At 32.7% G+C, this 20,712-nt stretch overlaps 1 protein-coding gene across 33 annotated transcripts in view; it reads left to right on the top strand.

Moving 5' to 3' along the window:
- Positions 1-20,712, top strand: part of GPHN (gephyrin) — a 428,300-nt gene that overhangs the window by 66,722 nt on the left and 340,866 nt on the right. For all 33 annotated transcript variants that reach the window (XM_019733621.2, XM_019733618.2, XM_074327335.1 and 30 more), the window contains one exon: positions 8,355-8,433. In XM_019733621.2, coding sequence (XP_019589180.1) covers positions 8,355-8,433 — 79 coding nt within the window. The remainder of the gene's footprint in view (positions 1-8,354; positions 8,434-20,712) is intronic.

Raw genomic sequence — 20,712 nt, 5'->3', positions numbered from 1 at the left:
TTAAAACCTACTGTGCATCATTAAATTTCTGTTTGTTATCCTCAGTTAAGATGTAAATGAATGAAGGTACATCTTTAAATAGTGAGCTTTTCAATCCATGAATTTCATACATCCCTCCATTTACAAAGGTATTTTAATTTTTCTGAATAAAAGTGTGTAATTTTTGATGTGGACATTTTGCCTACCTTTCATTAGACATATTACTGGTTATGTGGTATCTTTTGATGCCTTTGTAAGTGGTATCATATAAAAGTCTTCATTTCTAATTGCTTGTTGCAGTTAATTTTTTATATTGATTTCATGTCCTTCGACCATGCTAAACTACTTATTAATTCTAGTAATTTATTTGTGCATTCTTTGCTTTTTCTTGCCTTATTTTATTGCCTGACACCAATAGTTCGTTTTTGAGTAGAAGTGGTAACAGTGGATATTTGTGTCTCATTCCCAATTTGAAATGGAAAATTTTTAATGTTTCACCATTAAGTGTAATGCTCAAGTAGGTAAAGGAAGGCAGGCGCTGCCAGGTTGGGCTAGAAGTCAAGTTCTCCATTTGGCCTCCTTGATACTTGAAGTGAGGCCTACATGGTACTGCAGGGTGGGCATGGGTCTGGGTTCCCCACTCAGTCTTCACTGATCCCTCGTTGCTTAGGATTTGAAGGATAACCTGGATGGGAATGGATGGAGATATTTGGGAGTTTTCCCAATAACTTGAGTTTTGATATGGGCTTTGGACAGAGATATAAAGGAACAGAGAGGAGCATAAATCAATTAGCCCCTTCTGTGAAAAGTCATGAGCATATGTCATACTAATGCACGTACCGGGAATTACATCAACTAGCTCTCTATAGGACATGGTAATCTTACTGTGTTCCTATAAACCAGTAAACTTTTTACAGGAACACAGTAAGATTACCATGTCCTTTTAAAGTTTACTGTGTTCAGTAAACTTTTTCCATAAAGAGCCAGAAAGTAAATATAGTCTATGTTTTGCAGGCCAAGAGGCCAAAAATAGATATATACTACAACAACTAACCCCTCCCCCAATTTCCAAAATTTTTTAAATTTATGAACTCTAAATGTAATAGTAATATTTGAGTACAATATTTGTAATACATGTTTACCAATTTAAAGAATGGAATTAGGGGATAATTGGAGTTTATAGTTACTATTTCCTGTCAAGAAAATCAATTATCTTTGCAAATGTCTTTTCACACAGATAGTTATTGGAAAAATACTGGTATCAGCCCATGAAGATATGATTTTAATTGAGCACATTAATTATTTGGAATGTGTTTTTAGAATTCTATTAGGTTTTCTGGCCTTTTAGCATGTCATTACATTGCAGAATAATCACTTCCAATTGAAGATAAGGTGGAAGCTCTTCAATTGCAGAGTTAAATGAATTTTAAAATATGAAAATTTTCTTTGCACTTCCATCAGATCCAAAATTGCTGCTGGAAATGTAGCTTAAACTCAGAAAATTATCTGTTGCAAATTTATCGGGAAAGGAGATTTTGCTTCTTGTTTTAACTTTTGTCAGAATGAGAATAAGTTATCTTGACAGCACACAAAGTACATAAAAGCTAGACATTACTTAAAATTAAAACAACATTGGTAGTTGTGAAATGTCTATCAGTGTAAATTTTGAATGTAAGCATTGTTTTGGCTTGTAATTTTCAGTTGAATACATTAAGAAAACTACTAAATTTTCATCATGACAGTTTACCTTTTATTGTTCATGTATCTCATTCAGTTGATCAGTAATAATTCTTTGTACTTTTTTTAACATCCTTTTTAGAAGAATTCAGGGAAGTTTTTCTCCTAACAGATACAAAATAGCAGCACTTAGGCATGAAAAAAAATAAAGTAATATCTGAAGTAACAGAAAAATGTTAACTTAAAGTTAACCTACTTAAAATGGGAACTGAAATTTGGTGTAAAAAATGGATAAGAATGCTAAAACTCATATGGAGTTGCAAAGGATGCTGAGTAGCCAAAAAGTATCTTGAAAAACAATAACAAAGTTGGGGAATTCACAGTTTCCAATGTAAAACATCCTACAAAGCTACAGTAATTCAGACAGTGAGCTATTAGCATAAGGATAGACATGTAGACCAATGGAATACAGTTAAGTCAGAAATAGCCCATGTATCTATGGTTAGTTGATTTTTCAAAAGAGTGACAAGACCATTCAATGGGGAAAAGAATAGCTTCTTCAACAAATGATGCTAGAACAACTAGATAGCCACATCTTAAAGAATGAAGTTAGACTCTTACCCTCACACCATGTACAAACGTTAATTCAAAATGGATAAAAGACCTAAATATAAGAGTTAAAACTATAAAATTGCTACAAGAAAACCTGGGGGAAATTCCTTATGACCTTGGATTTGGCAGTGGTTTCTTAAATGTGACATCAAAGATAAAATTGATAACTAGAACTTCACCAAAATGAAAAACTTTTGCACATTAAAGGACACTATCAAGAGGGAACATACAGATAACCCACAGAATGGGAGAAAATATTTGCAAATAATAAGTCTGATAAGGGTCTAGTATCCAGAGTATATAAAGATGTCTTAAAACTCAACAAGAGAAAAGTAAACAGCTCAGTTTAAAAGTATGCAAAGGATTTGAGTCGACATTTTGCCAAAGAAGATACACGAATGACCAAGAGGCACATGAAAAGAGGCTCAACATCATTTGTCATGAAGGAAATGTAATCAAACCCACAATTAGATAATACTTTTACACCCCACTATTACGACTAAATTAAAAAAGACAGACAGTGAAATCAGTAGATGTGGGCAAATGCAACCCCTGTACGTTGCTGATGGAATGTAAAATATTGCAACTGCTTTGGCAATTCCTCAAAAAGTTAAGCATGGAATTACCATATAATCCAGCAATTCCTTTTCTGGGTATATACTCCAAATAATTGAAAACAGGAACTCAAATACTTGTACACTCATCCTCATTCAACATTACTCACAATAGCCAAAAGGTAAAAACAGCCTAAATGGCCATCAAAGGATCAATGGATAAACTGAAAGTTGCACATACATACATTCAAATGTTACTATTCAGCCATAAAGAGGAATGAAGTACTGATGATATGTGTTACAACATGAATGAACCTTGAAAATATTATGCTAAATGAAAGAATCTAGACACAAAAAGTCACATATTGTATGCTTCTATTTGTATGACATACACGTATCCAGAACAGTTAAATTCATACAGAAAGCAGATTGGTGGTTTTCAAGGGTTGGTTGGTGGGGAGGGAAGAACGGGGACTTGCTGTTTAATGGGTACAGGATTTCTCGGGGGATGATGAAAATGTTTTTGAAATAAATAGAGGTGATGGTTGCACAACATTGAATGTACTAAATGTCACTGAACTGTGCACTTCAAATGCTTAATTTTGTAATGTGAATTTCACCTAAATAACAGAAAAGATTTATCTTGAAAAATGAAGCCAAGAATTACGGAGTCAGTCTACTTTTTCTTATATCAGGTATTATTTAAGCTATGTGACATATTTTCAGAATAGAATAAAACAAGTGCTGAAATTTTTTTTGGCAATATTTTAAAATTTCAGCATGCTGATATTTTTCACTAAACATTTAACTTTCACTCTGTGATTAGAGAGAGGGACTTTTTGGAAATATATGTAATGTTTCTAAGAACCAGCTCTTAACTTTTTAATATTTAAATGTTTGTCTTTTGAAACACATATCAGTATCCTTTTCTTTGTAAACTATCGTCTGATTTGTTCAGTGAAACTTTGAGTGAATTAATTGGAATCTCTCTATAGTATAAAGTTATTTAATTTTAATTATCAATTGTTTTCATAGGGCCATTCCTTTAGATTTTTATTTTACTGGATATTTGGAAACTGCAGAATGAATGAGTTTTGGATTAAAATTCTTTTCACTGTTTTCTTAGCAATTTTCAAATGGTGCTTTTTCATGTTCTTAAACATGAGACAGTACGATCAATTTTATAACTACTAAATTCCTCTGATGCTGTATTTTAAACATGAATTTTTGAGGATAGAAATTCTCTTGTTACAGACACATCCTTTCTGACCAGAGCAAGGTAGAATATAAATGTCATCCTAGAAGTAAGAAAAGGATGGCTGTGTCTCTTATAACGTAGTTCCTAATAATGAGATGGAACAATCTATAATAATAGGACTTAGAAAATACATTATAAAGATTTTTATCAAAGATAGTATTGATTATACATAATACTATATTATACTTGTTACAAGTTAGAAAATGAACGTGGAGTGCTTAGCACATAATGAATGTCAATTATTACCTGATTATGGACCAGAAAGATTAATATATATAGAAAAGGTACTTATGGTTAGCGAAGAACCCTGCTAAGGATCCTTTTTACAAATATTTCTAAATATATATTGAGTTTGAATGCTGACTCTTCCTGACCATAGGCAAATCTATAAAATAATGGAGAGTAGAACTAATACCATTTTGAGGTGTGTATGTATGTGTATATGTGTATGCTTTAGCTTCTATAAAAATTTCTTTGGAAAAATTTCTTCAGATATAATTTTTGAAGCAATCTAATATAATCTGTAAAACAAAAATAGAGCTCTTTAGCTGAAAGGAATGTCATTGATCTGAGATACTACCATGAACCCATGAGATATGAAGCACTAACCACTTAAGTAGACTATCCCTAATATTCCATTCAATTTTTAAAAACTGTTAATTTTTTAATAATACTTTGAGTGACATTTATTATCTCATAATTAATTTTAATTGTCTAACTTGTATTTGTTTTACAGTTATGGAAAGTTTCCCACATATTCTCATGAGAATCCAGAATATATGAGAAATCAGTGAGAAGTATGGTCGTTACGGCATAGTGGTTAAGAGAGCAGACTCCAAAGTTATAGGGTCTGGATTTTCCCAGTACTGCTATTTGTTAGCTGTACAATTTCCAGCAGGATGCTTAATCTCGCCTTGCTTCAGTTTCCTAATCTGTAAAATGGGTTTACAAGTAATAGAGATAATTGTAAAGATTAAGTAAGATAATGAATATGAAATGCGTAGCACATAATGTCAATTATTATCTTGATTATAAATCTGAAAGATGAACATTTACAGGGAAAATGCATATGATTAGATAAGAACTCTGCAAAAAAGTCCATTTTACAAAATTTCTCATTAACTTTCCTTCATTCTCCTCCAAGTTGATTTTTTTAATCAGTATAAACTGCATTGATGTGCAAGTTTATAATTTTCATTTTTCTATTGTAATTTCTTGTTTTATCTGACTTTGGTAATCACCTGTTGAAGAATTTGTATTAATCAGTGGAACAGAGAGCATAGTAATTCCTTTAAATAGTAATATGCAGGAGTAAAAAAGAACGATAACAAAAAATGACCAAAACTGGTTTTATTGTTGTGATTTACATATGAAAAAAAATGTCCAGTGGCTAATTAAAATGTACCATGTCTTACTTATAATTCAAAAACAAAATTTGTTGCATTGGTGAAAAAAACAACTAAAATAATGTATGTTATTAACAGAGCCAAAGTTTCAGAATTTTTGTTAATAAACTATTCCTTTAGATTTCTCACTCAGTTTTGAACTTAAAATTTGGATGGGACAAGAATTTTGGAAAAATGCCTTTAGCAAAACTCACTTCTCAGATAGCTGACGAGCAAGCCTTTCAAGGAGCAAAGGTTTATCCCATTTTAATTAAGCCTTCAAAACTTTCAGGCTCTTGAAGTTTAAAATTAAGCTCTCTTATTTGCCAAATTGGGCAGGAAACTTTATGAGAACAAATTTTATGATACAATGTATTATACTTTCAATTATAGTTGAGCTCAGCTGGGAACCAACTTTTCTTAAATTGTGCCAACATTTTCTTTACTTTTTCCTTTGTCCTCTACTCAGAAAATGCTTTACTAAAAAGCATTTGTGTGAAAATTATGAAAAGCAGAAAATTTGTCTCAAATCAATAGGCTGAGATCAATGTCTGTTAAATATGGAATAAAAATTATATATTAATCAAAATCAATCCACTCATTGCAAAAAAAAAAGTGGGGATATCTTTTTGGAATTAATAAAAAGAATCTAAACTTTTTTCAACTTCAGATATTTTTAATTCATCATTGTTTGTGTGTGTTAACCATTTATATATGAGGCAAATCCCAATGTGGGGGGCTTAAAGCTTATAATTTTGGGGGACTCTGTAAGAAAAGTTAGTATCAAATCCAAATAAAAATTAGGTAATGGATCTTTGAAAGAAACAAGGCAAGTGTTGTAGTCTCCTACTTCTTATGTAGATGATAAATGGCTAAGATATGTACATATGTTTATATATCTATATATATCTATATATATCTATATATATCTATATATATAGATATATATTTAAGATTTTCTTGTTATCTTTGATTTTCAGCCATTCACTGCTGGGAGTGATTTTCTTTCACTTTTTCCAGTGGTGGATTGGCTGTACTTCCTGAGTCACTGTGTTAATGTGTCAGTTTTGGAATATTCTTAGCTGTTGGTTGTTGTTTTTTTCTGAAAATATTGCTTCTTCCCCATTCTCTCTCTCCTCTTCTCAATTGCAGTTACATTGGGCTGTTTTATTCCAACATCTCTTTTTATAAAAATTTAAAGTTTATTGGGATCACAATTGGTACTAAAGTTACATAGGTTTCAGGTGTACAATTCTGTAATATATCATTTATATATTACATAGTGTGGTCACCACCCCAGAGTCAGTTCTCCTTCCATCACCATAGATTTGATCCCTTTACCCTTATCTACCACCTCTCTCCCCCCTTACCCTCTGGTAACCACTGGTTCCCATATCTCTTAAACTCAGTTCTTTTCATTTGTTTTTTTCTCTCCTTGCGTTAGTTGGTATTTTCTGCTGATGTCTTCAAGTTTACTAATCATGTGTTTTGCTCTGTTGAGTCAGCTATATAACTCACCCACTGATTTCTCAATTTCAAATATTGTATTTTTCAATTCTAAAATGACTATTTGATTCTTTTTCATAGATGTAAATTCTCTGTTGAAATTTGTTTCTTTTTATCTACTGTAAACATTTTTCTACATCTTTAATTTATGTTAAATAGTTTTCTTAAAGTCTTTGTCTTCTAAATCTGTATCATCTATGGGTCTAGTTAAAGATACATTTTTCTTTTGGTTATTGGTCACATTTCGTGTCCCTTGCCATGCTTTGTAATTGTTATTGTATATCAAATACTGTTTATTATAGGATCATAGGTTGCTGTAAATGTTATTTTCTCTCCTATATTAGAAAGAAATGATGAAATGCTAATCACCTCAATTCAATCATGAATTGAGCTGGATGAATTGAGCTGTGATTTGAGTCACAGCTTTAGATATACCTAGTCCACCTCTAGTTTGAAATGTCTTAAGAGCAAGACCTGTTGTGTTGCAGGTATTTCTCTCTGGTGTGACTTTGTACTTATGAACTGTGAAGTTGGGAGATTTTACTCTACCTTTTGGGTTTTGCCTCCTTTTACTCATCCTCCTGCCCCTCAAGGTGGGATACTTTTGGTTGAGAGTAAATGTCTTGAGGGGAGACCTGTTTAAATGCTACACAGAAAGTGGTAGGCGCTGCCTGTTGTAGTGTAACTTTGACTCGATCATCACAACACTACAGAAAACATTTATCCTCTAACCCAGTCTTTCCTTCTCCCCAATCCACGTGTGCAGTCCCAATCCTCAGCAAATATCCCTGGAGGAAACTGTTTTTGGGCTTCCATAAGATTCCAGTCTATCATAACTGCCCCTGAACCATAGAGAACTATGCTCGTTTCTCTTTTGTTTGGTAGTGTCCCTCCTTTTCTTATCCTTAGCTTGTGTCTAAATGGCAGATCCTCCCAGAAATTAAAACAATCAAGAGTCTCAGCTTACCTAAGAAGAGATACCAACTTTTTTCTTAATTTATCCATTTTGCTTCCATTGTTCTCTAATATCTTTAGAAATATGATTTTGGGGGATAATTTATCTTTTTTTTTTAGTTGTTGTGACTGGCCACTATATGCTGCTAAATTAGTCTGTGGAAGTAAGAACAAAGTTTAGATCCACATGTTTAGTCTTACAAATATATTGTATTCACATAAAGTCCATGTGCTTAGATTATTGGCTTGTTAGTGAATATTAATATTTGTTGATAAATCTGTCAGGCCCAGAAATTGATCAATATTAGTGTTGGAAAAAACTATCCCGAGAGCCAAAGTTAATTTCAGAATCTCTTTTGGTCAGCAGTAATTTAAATGACATGTACACAACAATTAATTTTATTTTTCTTTTCCCACTTTCCTGTTTAGTGAGTGATAGTTGCTTCAGGAATCTTGCAGAAGATCGCAGTGGAATAAATCTCAAAGATCTCGTACAAGATCCTTCTTTGTGAGTATTTGGTTTTTAGTACTAAGTATAATTTAAAACTTTATGGTTGGTGTGACTTTTTTCAAGAGTTATAACTGACAACTGATTTAGGTTGAGCAATTTCTTCTCTAACAATTTGTGTTACATACAGTGAAACACATGGAATAGTTTAAGCAGAAGTGAAGTTATAGAATACTTTTTAGAAATAGAAGAGATTTTAGAAGAAGGGATAGTGTTATGATTAATGATTGATTTTCAAGAAGCAGAGCTAATGACTGATGATACCTTGCCAGTGTGGCAGTAGATACTGAGTAGGGGAGATGAGTAATAGTTTCTTTGCTTGGGAAAGTGAGATTGAATTTGTTCACATCAATTTTAAGCTTATTTTGAATAATTTATAATAATTATTTCTAAGTATAATTATAAATATAAAATAATTATTTGTAATAACTATATTGGAATATATTGAATATATTTCTAATGTTTTATATTAGAAAGCTGTATACAGCACAAAACTTCTGAAGAGTTTTATAGGTTCTAATTTTAATGTTCTTGCTCATGAGTCAATCTCATTCTTTATCAGTATGTACCTTACTATAATGTCACTTTCTAGTTCATGAATTAATTAATTTTTTGCAGTTGTTTATTTACTGGAAATTATGTGTACTATCTTCTATATGAACATTGCCCTCCTAGACAGGTCATCTTTTATTAAAAAAAAAAAAAAATCAAGACTAGTTAAGCCCCGTGCAGCAGAGATAAGAAAATTGAGTGCTGGCAGGTATTTTCTTTAATGATGTATAATGTATTCAGTAAAATATATTTTAACAGGAGATCAGTCTTTTATATCACATGTAATCTACACTACCACAACATTTAGAAGTAATTTATTAAGAATATGAGGAATAAAAAACAAAAATGTGTTGAACCTGAAAGTATTGATTCCTTAATGATTTTCCATTCATTTAAAAAAGTACAGTCACAAAACACAGAACGCTGAAAATGACTGAATATTGGAAGTTTTATAATGTAATGAATTCAGAAATGAGTTTCCAGAACCAGCTCTCTCAATTTTTTTTCCTTAATCTCTTTTCCACACTCAAAAGGATTGTCTGTATTCTTTTTCCATGATTTTTATTCCATTGAAGATTGACAGTTGTCCTTTTTGCCCTATAACAATTTAGTCAAGAATACAATTAATCTGGTGAATGTAAATATTTCTGGTTAATCAATATTGCATAACATTTATTTACATGAAGAGTTCTATTTTTCTTATGGATATGGTAGGAAAGTTTATAATTTCTTTGAAAGATTTCACCCCTCTGAATAAATAAGTTAAATAATTCCATTATTGTATTATTTGTAAGGTGTATTTTTCGTACAATAGGATTATGTATTTATTTAATGCAGTCTTTGAGGGGAAAATGTGCACATACAGACTTTAATGATATAAAAACTGTGGAGAATTATACTGAATTAGTGGATTATAATAAGGAGCTAGTGTTTTGAGGTAACTTGTTACTTTTTTTCTAGAATGTAGAATAATATTCATCATGCAATCTGTAACTAAATTATAAATTTAATCTTAGTAGTCTAAAAAAATTTGTGTCAGATCACTACTGCATTGGATGGACAAAATAATTTTGAGCCTTCTGTTTTAAAGTAGCCAGATGCTATCTTAATTTAGCATCAGTCTCTTAATTTGGCATTAGTTTAGAATGTAAGAATTTAGTGAGAAAGAATTTGTTTTTGCCCTTGCCACTTGGATTTGGAAAGAAATGCCTAGTGCGAAAAAGACAGTGTACTGTCGTAAGTTGTTATGATGGGCAATACTTTATTCTGAGTTACCATTTCATTCTATCGCAGTACTAGTGCATACCGTATGCATGTGTAAGGATTTTTTTTTTTTAAAGCCAGCTACCTATCTTCTGTTTCAGACTCTTGACACAAGTTTTTACTATTTGTTCACTGATTCATGCACACTATATGGCTTTATATGGAGTTGAATTCTATGTTGGAAGTAACTCTTTTTCAAAAATCTCTTCCTTAAAAAAATCACTGACATTTGATGTGTACTCCATAGTAGTGTAAGGGTTGCTAAAGTTGCATACATGTTATTTTAATAAATATCCTGAATTAAAAAATTCAAATATTGGATGAATGCTTTATGTGTTAATATGCTTGGCAGATTTATATTATGATTCACCTACGTGAGCTGCTGATGCTGAAAGGAGTTGATGTGTAAAGAAAAATTGAGTATTTCAATCACTAATGTTTATAGAAAGGAAGACAATAAAGAGAAAAGGGAAAAATAGGTAGCATATCTTAGTGAGATAAATGTGCAGGTACTGAACTTTTTTGGGCAAAGTACAGAAATAAAATTGAATGTGTGTGTGTGTGTGAATGAATAAATGAATGAATGAATGAATGAATGAAGTTTGAGGGGATTACTGCCTCAGAGCAGAATGAAAAGGCAGAACCAAAAGTGACTAGTTCATACTGTAAATCTGTGTCAAGTTACTGGAATAATGTGATAGGCCCTCTGTAATTTATCTAAATTGTATATGATACACACCGTAAGGTTTTGCTTTCATTGTAGTAAAACTAATTATTGGGCTTGAATGAGCTGAGTGAGCTATATTGTGTAAGCATGATGAAGGACAGATGTCATGGAAGAAAAGAAAGTTGTGACTCCCTAAGCAAGATGAACTTTCTCATCTTGCTAGGAACTTTAGATCTGTCGTTATAATGAGAGCAGACTGTGGCTTGTGGCAGGTTGAGGTGAAGGGGATACCTGAGGCGCTCTCTCTCTTTGGGTACTCCGAGAATAGCTTCTATCACAATCCTGTTGGTGTTGAGTTTAAGGCTAAGTATAGGAACTTGACATTCACTTTTTGTTAATGAATGTACTTACGGGTTTGTTTGGATTAGTGATTTGCATGTATCTTAAATTCTGAAATAAACAATTTAACTGTTGTAATAGCTTATCTTCTGTTTATGATTATAGATATTTTAAGATTGATTTCCTCTGCTGTATGTATATTTTGACCATTTGAGTTGTGTTATAGGACCTCATGCTTTAGTGGTGGCCTTAGTGGCACATTGAAAAGTATCAAATTTAACTTCATGTTATCACCATATTAGAAACATATCTAATATGATACATAATTTTCACATATACAAGAACAAACTTATTTTTAGCATGGTATAATTAATTTTTGTTCTCTTTAAGTGGAGGAATATGTGCTACATGAGTTTTAAAAATCATTTATGCTGTTTCTTCTGGAGAGATGACTATTAACATGCAAAAGAGGTACTGTGTATAATGTATTTTGTTACATTCAGTTATGGTCTTTTGAGTTAATTCTCAAAAATACTTCAAATCTCCATTGACTCTGTACTGAAGATGAAAGATAAAACATCTTACCATATTTATACTTTCGATTTCTTACTGATTATAAATTATTTAGCATAAATAATTATTTGAACACAAATTCATTTACAGAAATTATTAAAAGGTATTTAAAAATCAAAAGAGGAAAAATATCATAAGAATGAAAAGGACTAACAGAAATTGAATGCCTGTACTATTTATTGTGTTGATACTGATTGTGTGTGTGGGGGTATAGGTAGGTTTGTCTAGTTTTATTTAATTTGAAAAAGCTCTTAAATATTTAGGACCATTCTAGATGTGTATTATGTAAGTTAGTTAGAGGATGAATTGTTTAATTCGTAGAAGACTCAGCCATCTCTGAATACTAGAAATATATATAATTCATAATGCAGGATATTAGTAATATTCCCTATAGTCAAATAGAGAAAGTTTATATTCTTTAAATTTTGGCACAACATAAGTATGTCAGTCTGTTGTTTTTCTGTATGGTACTCAGAGAATATTTTCAGTTGTTTCAGTGATGTCAAGATTTTGAAAAAGGTATTACCAAGTTAAAACCTTTATAAAAAAGGATGATTCAATAAAATTGAAGAACTCTTAATCCTAAACTTTGGATAAATAATATTGTGAATGAGGAACTATTTCTTCTTATCAATGTTCTTGGTATTTTTTAAATTTGTAGTAAATAAACAGTAAAAAAATTTACCATCGTAACTAATTTTAAGTGTAAAGTTCAGTTATATTAAGTATATACATACTATTATGCAACCAGTCCCTAGAATTTTTTCATCTTGCAGAACTGCTACTCTATCCATTTAACAGTAACTCTCTACCCCTCCCCTCAGCCTCTGGCAACCACTGTTCTGTTCTATGATTTTGACTGCGTTAGGAATCTCATAGAAGTGGAATGATACAGTATTTGTCTTTTTCTGACTGGCTTATTTCATTTAGCATAATAGTTTCAAGGGAGTTTGTCCATGTTGTAGCATGTGTCAGAATTCCCTTTCTTTTTAAGGGTGGATAATATTCCATGTGTATATATGTGTGTGTATACATACATACATACACACACACATGCACACATACATACATATACACACATCATATTTTGTTTATCCATTAATGCATCAATCAATGGATACTGGGTTGCTTATACCTTTGGGCTATTGTGAATACTGCTGCTGTGAACATGGGTGTGCAAATATCTGTTTGAAACCCTGCTTTCAATTCTTTTGCTTATGTACCCAGAAGTGGAATTGCTTTATCATATGGTAATTCTATTTTTAAGTTTTTAAAGAACTGTCATACTGTTTCCCCTAGTGGCTATACCATTTTATACTCCCACCAACAACACATAAGGGTGCCAATTTCATCACTTCCTTACTAATACTAATTATTTTCTGGGTGTTTTTTTGTTTTGTTTGTTTGTTTTTTAAATAGTAGCCTTCCTAATGAGAATGAAGTGATATGTTCTTAGTATTTTTAATTGAACTTCACTTACTTCTTCCCATCTTTAGTAATGATTTTGATGCAACTCATTTACAGAGTAAAAAAAATAAAAGGTATTGTCTATGATTATTATGATACTTTGTTATATTGTGATGTAAACTGTAAAATTAGGTTATTCAGTAAAATAGAAATTCTTTTCACTATCATTATGAAGATTATAAAGTACAAATAGGTCCATAGTAATTTTGTAACAATAGCATTTTAATTAATTCATCTTTCTTATTTTGTATTACATTACTTGCTTTGCCTTACCACTGCTCTTGTACCTCATCTATAAAGGATTGCTTTTGGGTTAAAAAAAAAAATCTGTTTGAATTAGAAGATGGTAGATTGAAATTGCAGCATACTAATGAAAGAATAGCAACTTGCTAGTTGGAATAAATTTTGATATTATAGATCATTAGTGCTTGATAGCAGTATTTTATCTTTTAAGAACAAAGATAAAATTGGACAGAATAGTTGTATCTGATTATAAATTTCTTAGACATCAAAACTTTATTTATCTTTATGTACTGCTTTACAAATTTTACCCTCTTTGGTGGAAACTATTCTTTTCATGGTTCTGAAACACAGCCTTATCCCTTTGAGTATATGTCTTCACACTATGGTTTGATTGAATGATATTTTGGTTCCTTGGATCATGGCATTAAATATGAAGGAAGGCAGGATTGCCTTCTGGAAAGCAATCATATCTAAATATAGCCTGTACTTATCTGCTGGTGTTAAGACAGGTTGCTATGGTGAATTGAATTTCTTAAAAATGCCAGTCAGCAGAGGATAAACAGTGGTGTTTGAAGTGGTTGTTTTCCATAGAGCTGTATGTTCTTATACTGCATTTTCAGGTAGATAAATTTAGTTAATTTTTAATGGTCCATTTATCAAATTTCAATTTATAGTATCTTTGAGACCTTTAATATTTATTGAACGAAATAGAAGGGTAGTTTATATTGTTATCTTTTGTTTTTCTGTAGTTAGGTTTAACAGCCATTGTTCTTATAATCAAGGAACATATGATTGAAGATGGACAGTATCTGAGTTATCCACCTGAGGCATATAAATGGCCAATCAAGTAGTAGAATTTTTTAATGAAATAGACATCATTTTAATTAGTTAATTCTTTCATTTCCAGGATACAGAAACCTAAGTCAAACTAGCTTAAAAAGCACAATGGAACTCAATTGGCTTATGTTACTAAGGACTGCTTCTCATGGAATAAAGAAAGAGCTTCAGAAACTAGCTCAAGTGTAGGAACCTCAAAGAATAGCATTAGGGAGTTTGTGCAACTGGGTTTGTTTCTCTCTGCCATCATCTTCACTGGGCTGTCTTAGCTTTAGTCTCACTTATGGTGGTCAGACTTTCTCTGTGAAACCAGGAAAATGGCTGATAATTTACTCTAATTTCCTTCCTTCTAAGCCCATGGTCTCTCCACTTCCAACTCTAAAACGTAAAATACCTTGGGAGAGTTCTGATTTTGTTAAACTGGTCATGTGCCAACATCTCAGCCAATCACTGTGGCCAGGGCTATAGGCTATATTAATTGATCATAGGACAGATGCCTATGGCCAGAATGATGAGAGACCCTAATTAAATAAGGGAGAAAGTAATCCCAGAAAAATGATAAAGTTAAGAGACATCTACTGTACTGATTCTCAGTTGTTAATAAGGAAGAACTAATACATTGTCAAGAAGTGTTATTACTTTACCACAGAACATTTTGCTTGCCTGGGTATAGTATCTCAATTAGATAATTTAATTGTTATCTCTCTCTCTCTCTCTCTCTCTCTCTCTCTGTATCTATCTATCTAAATAATATAATACAATATAATATGATATTATATATATGTGTGTGTGTGTGTGTGTGTGTGTATATATATATATATATATAAAATATTATATTTTTTCCTCAATTTTTTTTAGGAGGAGGTGGAATAGAATTTTGTTTCCTTTGGTTTTGTTTTATGTTGGTATCTGAGGAAACTACATAGACTAAAAGTGAGTGTAAAAGTAAGATTTAATACCTGCAAAAAGAAAAGCCTCAATGGAGGTTGAATCCTGTTTATGAACTCCTCTATGGATTTGTCAATGGAAGATTGTTGGCTGTGGGTTGGGAAGACAATCAAATAGGCAGGTAAAGAAGTTTGGTAAGTATGTTAACCTAATGCGCTCCCTAAGAAATACCTGCTATGACTCAGCCCAAATTAGGAGGAAAATGGCAAAGGAAAAGCTAGTTGACACCATTTGCTTCTTTTCCAAATGTTTTGAGAGTTAAAAAATTCTAAAATACTGTTTTTGACAGGTTATGGAGAATTAGAATATCTCTACCCAGCTGGGAAAATTTCCATAATACTAGACTATTTGTTGGGCAGCAGTTTCAAGGAAGCCAGCCCTTCCTGCTCTTTCTTTCTACTCTTACCTAGACAGTGTAGTAAATGTTAACTTCTTTTTTTTTTTTTAACTTTTATTGATTTTAGGTGTGTTTTTCCAGGACCCATCAGCTTCAAGTCAAGTAGTTGTTTCAGTCTAGTTGTGGAGGGCGCAGCTCACAGTGCCCCATATGGGGATGGAACCGACAACTTTGTTGTTAAGAGCATCGTGCTCTAACCAACTGAGCTAACTGCCCTCCCCATTTTTTTTGCCTTCTGAAATGAATACAAGTTAAGTTTAGAAGGAAGCCTAATTTTCAAATTTAGTGTAATCCATTTAGGAAGGAAGGCTGGTTGAGCCTTTTTTTTCCCCCCTCCTGGATCTATGATCTCCCATGTACTTATCGTATGTGTTATCTAAGCATCTATCATAGCTTTTACCTACATTATATTATATTATCATTGTGCACTGTATATTTTTTTATGGAATATAACTCCTTAAGGGCAGAGATTGTATTCATTTTTAATATTATATCACTACCACCCACCATAGTATTTTAATACATAGGATGCTCACCAGAAATATTCCTTTAATAGATCGATGAAGGTACAAAATCTGATTTAGTGACTAAATGAATGAATGGGAAATGGAGAGAGTAAGAGAGTAATAGACTCAATGTGTGTGTGTGTGTGTGTGTGTGTGTGTGTGTGTGTGTATACATACATACATACACATTGGCAAAACCTGCCTTTTACCCGCTCTTTACACATTTCTGATTCTAACATTCAGCCCTTGTTGGTGTTCAATGCACAAATTTACTCTCTGGTGACCCAATAGCTATATTTAAACTTTGATCAACACTGGTTTCCTCTGCAGCCTCAGCATCTTTGTAAGTGTTTAGGAGACAATAAGAGCCCTAACTCCAGGAGCAAAGGAAATGATGACCTCACTAATGGTTTTGATTTATAGGCACTTGCTGCCCACAATACTGAGAACAGATATAGCCAAGAAAGGATTCCATTCTTTCCTAATGAAAGCAAGGAAGATCCCTGAAAGCATTTTTAAATTTGAGTGTATTTTCTGAACAGTTCACTTTTGAGAGAAACTTTCATAGCATAATTTTGTTAGAGGAAAAAAAATATTTTGAATAATTCAGTCCAAAATTAACTTGCTTCTTAAAAGGCAATAATTTTAAAAGTAAGTTAAGAAGATGACTTCTCTCTCTCCCTCCCTCCCTCCCTCCCTCCCTCCCTCCCCTTCCCCCTCCCTCTCCCTCCTCCCCCGCCCTCCCTGCCTCTTTTTTCTTTTCTTTCTTTCTTTCTCTCTCTCTCTCTTTCTTTCTTTCTTCTTTGTTTCTTTTTTCTTTTTTTGTAAAGTTCTATCTTATATCTTCCTCTTATAAATAACTAAGAGCATAGTCAGTCTGGAAAAATATGAGTTGCAGGGTATGGGATGAGGTCACATTTGTATTCTGGTCAGAATTCACTTAGTTTTCTAGCACTGAGTATAAATTCTTACAGTTTACTTAGGTTTGAGGCAACATAATATTAAGTCTTGACTTAGTTTTAGTACAAATAGATGAGATTCAATTAGTTTTAAGACATTCTGTTTTTCTCTATATTAGCAGGTACTTCCTCTGTGCCCCCAATCTCCCTCTGCTAGGCAACCATTCATCTACTTATTGTCTCTATATATTTGCCTATGTTGGATATTTTGCATAAATAAAATCATTCAAAATTATGTTCTTTTGTGACTACTTTCACTGACCATAGTATTTTCAAAATTCGTCCATGTTATAGCATACAAGCATATCAGTACTTTATTTTCTTTTTATTGCCAAATAATATTCCATTGTATGGATAGACCATTTGATGAATGTTTATCCATTCATCAGTTAACAGGCATTTGTGTTGTCTGACTTTTTGTTATGAATAATGTGTCCTGGAACATTCTTGTAAAGTTTTGTATGGAAGTATGTTTTATTTTCTTTGTGATATATAGAAAGGAGTGGAGTGGTCACTTCATGTTTAGCATTTTAAGGAAGTTCCAAAGTGTTTTCTGAAGTGGCTGATCCCTCTTCTCCCCTACCCCCCAATTTTTTATTGTGGTAAAATATACATAACATAAAATTCTTAATTTTTTAGTGTATATTTCTGTGGTATTAAGTACATTCATAGTGTCATGCAATTATCACCACTGCCATCTCCAGAATGTTTTCATCTCCCCCAAATGAAATTCTGTACCCATTAAACAGTAACTCCCGTTCTGTGCTCCTCTCCAATTTCCAGGAATTGCTCCTGGCAATGAGTATTCTACTTTCTGTCTCTATGAATTTGACTACTCCAGAAACCTCATATGGAATCATATGGTATTTGTTCTTTTGTGACTGGCTTATTTCACTTAGCATAATGTCTTCAAAGTTCATCCATGTTGTAGAATGTGTCAAACTTTTCTTTCTTTTTAGGGCTGAATAATACTCCATTGTATGCATATACCACACTTTTATCAGTTCGTCTGTTGATGGACACTTGGGTTACTTACACATTTTAGCTATAATGAATAATGCTGCTATGGACATTGGCTTACAAATATCTCTTTGGGACTTTGCTTTCAATTATTTTGAATATATACTTAGAAGTAAAAATGTTGTATCGTATGGTAATTCTATGATTAAGTTTCTGGGGAACCACCATACTGTCTTCTACAGTGGCTGTAAACTTAAAGAAGTGTGTTTAACATTTTTTGTAAGACCAGTCCAGTGGCAATGAACTCCTTCAGCTTTTGCTTTTCTGGAAAACTCTCTTCCTCCTTCAATTCTGAATGTAATCTTTGCTGCGTAGAGTATTCTTGATTAGCAGTTTTTTTCTTTCAGTCCTTTGAGTATATTGTGCCACTCCCTTCTGTCCTGCAGGGTTTCTACTTAAAAATCTGCTTATAGTTTTATGAAGTTCCTTTGTATATAACAGGTTATTTTTTGCTTGCTGTTTTTAAGATTTTCTCCTTGTCTTTAACTTTTGACAATTTAATTATAATGTGTCTTGGTGAAGGTCTCTTTGGAATCATCATATTTGGAACTCTTTGGCTTCCTGGTTTGTATGTGTTTTTTTTTTTTTCTTTCTCAAGGTTGGGAAGTTTTGGGCCATTATTTCTTTGAATAAGCTTTCTTCCCCTTTCCCTCTTTACACCTTCTATTATGCGAATATGGTACACTTGATGGTGTGCCATAAATGCTTTAAGCTATTTTTACTCTTTTTCATTCTTTTTTTTTTTTTGCTCTGATTGGATGAATTCCATCGCCCAGTCCTGTAGTTCATCTTAAAAAGTTCATAATGTTGATTCTCAAAATGCAACATTTTATTCAGTCTTAAGCCAGTTTTGCTCTGTTTACCATAATCTCCAGTAGTGTAATTTTGGACTCTGTTAAATCGGTTAGTGAACTGGGTTAAAGTTGCTGTTAGGCTATCAGTAGTCTAAACATATAATTTATGATTTCTAACAACTTCATGTCAGAGAGATAAAGGATATTAAAACAAAATTAATTATATGTTTTGAAATATTATTGAATAGTTTAGTGGTTACCAGAGGGTAAGGGGGGAGGGAGGTGGTAGGAGAGGGTAAACGGGATCAAATATGTGGTGATGGAAGGAGAACTGAGTCTGGGTGGTGAACACACAATGTGATATATAGATGATGTATTACAGAATTGTGTACTTGAAACCTATGTACCTTTACTAACCATTGTCACCCCAATAAACTTTAATAAAAAAATATGGAATTGAGACATTAAAAAAAAGAGAGACATTGGATTTATATTGGTGAACCCATAAAACCAGTCTACTGAAAACTATTTAAAAAAACACACCATGTCTTAAAAAATAAATAAGCATATTTGTTATCTTAACACAATAAAAGGTGACAAAAGCAGAATAATAATTTATTTTATTTTATTTTATTGTGGAAGGGGAACAGGACTTTATTGGGGAACAGTGTGTACTTCCAGGACTTTTTTCCAAGTCAACTTGTTGTCCTTCCAATCTTAGTTGTGGAGGGTGCTGTTTAGCTTCAAGTATTTGTCCTTTCAGTCTTAGTTGTAGAGGGCGCAGCTCAGCTCCAGATCCAGTTGCCGTTGCTAGTTGCACGGGGCGCAGCCCACCATCCCTTGTGGGAGTCGAATCGGCAACCTTGTGGTTGAGAGGATGCGCTCCAACCAACTGAACGATCTGGGAGCTCAGCGGCAGCTCAGCTCAAGGTGCCGTGTTCAATCTTAGTTGCAGGGGGCGCTACCCACCATCCCTTGTGGGACTTGAGGAGTTGAACCGGCAAACTTGTGGTTGAGAGCCCACTGGCCCATGGGGGAATCGAACCGGCAACGTTCGGAGTTAGGAGCACGGAGCTCCAACTGCCTGAGCCACTGGGCCGGCCCCAGAATAATAATTTTTTGTGTATATTCACCTGCTTTAAACAGTTTTTTAGTCATATCAATCAATAATATTGTGTCACTGATATTTTATTAAAAAGTGTAATTTTAAAAGTCTTTTTAAATTTTTAAAATAAATTGCCTATAGTCTTTTGCAGAAAAGTATTAAAATGTTTGAATATTTTAGCCTAAGTACTTTCACAGATGGTATCTTCTTTTTCCTCCATCAGAATTCCTTCCTTTGACAAATATTTTTAGTGTATTAAACTCTTTAACTGATGTCTATGATTCTTGGTGAGGTGTTGCAAAATTGTAGGCCTCTCTATTTTATTCAGTTCTGTATAAAATATAAATATATTAATTTCACTTGAAAATGGGAACTCTGTCAAAAAGGCTTTGCTCACAGGTCAGGATATTATAAAGCACAACTATACAATTTCAAAATTAAATCTTGTATCCTGTATGAGCTTTTATTCTTTATTTAATTCCTCCTTTGCTTTTGAAAGAATGAATTTCAACATATTCCTCTTTGCAATCTTTGTTTTCAGTGATTGCAATTCACTAAAAATTTCAAAAGCTGAAGTTTTGGTGCTTCATTCATTGAGCCTTTGATTAA

The sequence above is a fragment of the Rhinolophus sinicus genome, linkage group LG03 (assembly GCF_036562045.2).
Source record: "Rhinolophus sinicus isolate RSC01 linkage group LG03, ASM3656204v1, whole genome shotgun sequence".
NCBI lineage: Eukaryota > Metazoa > Chordata > Mammalia > Chiroptera > Rhinolophidae > Rhinolophus > Rhinolophus sinicus.
The sequence above is the reverse complement of the archived record's forward strand: the minus strand, read 5'-3'. Positions and strand labels throughout refer to the sequence as shown.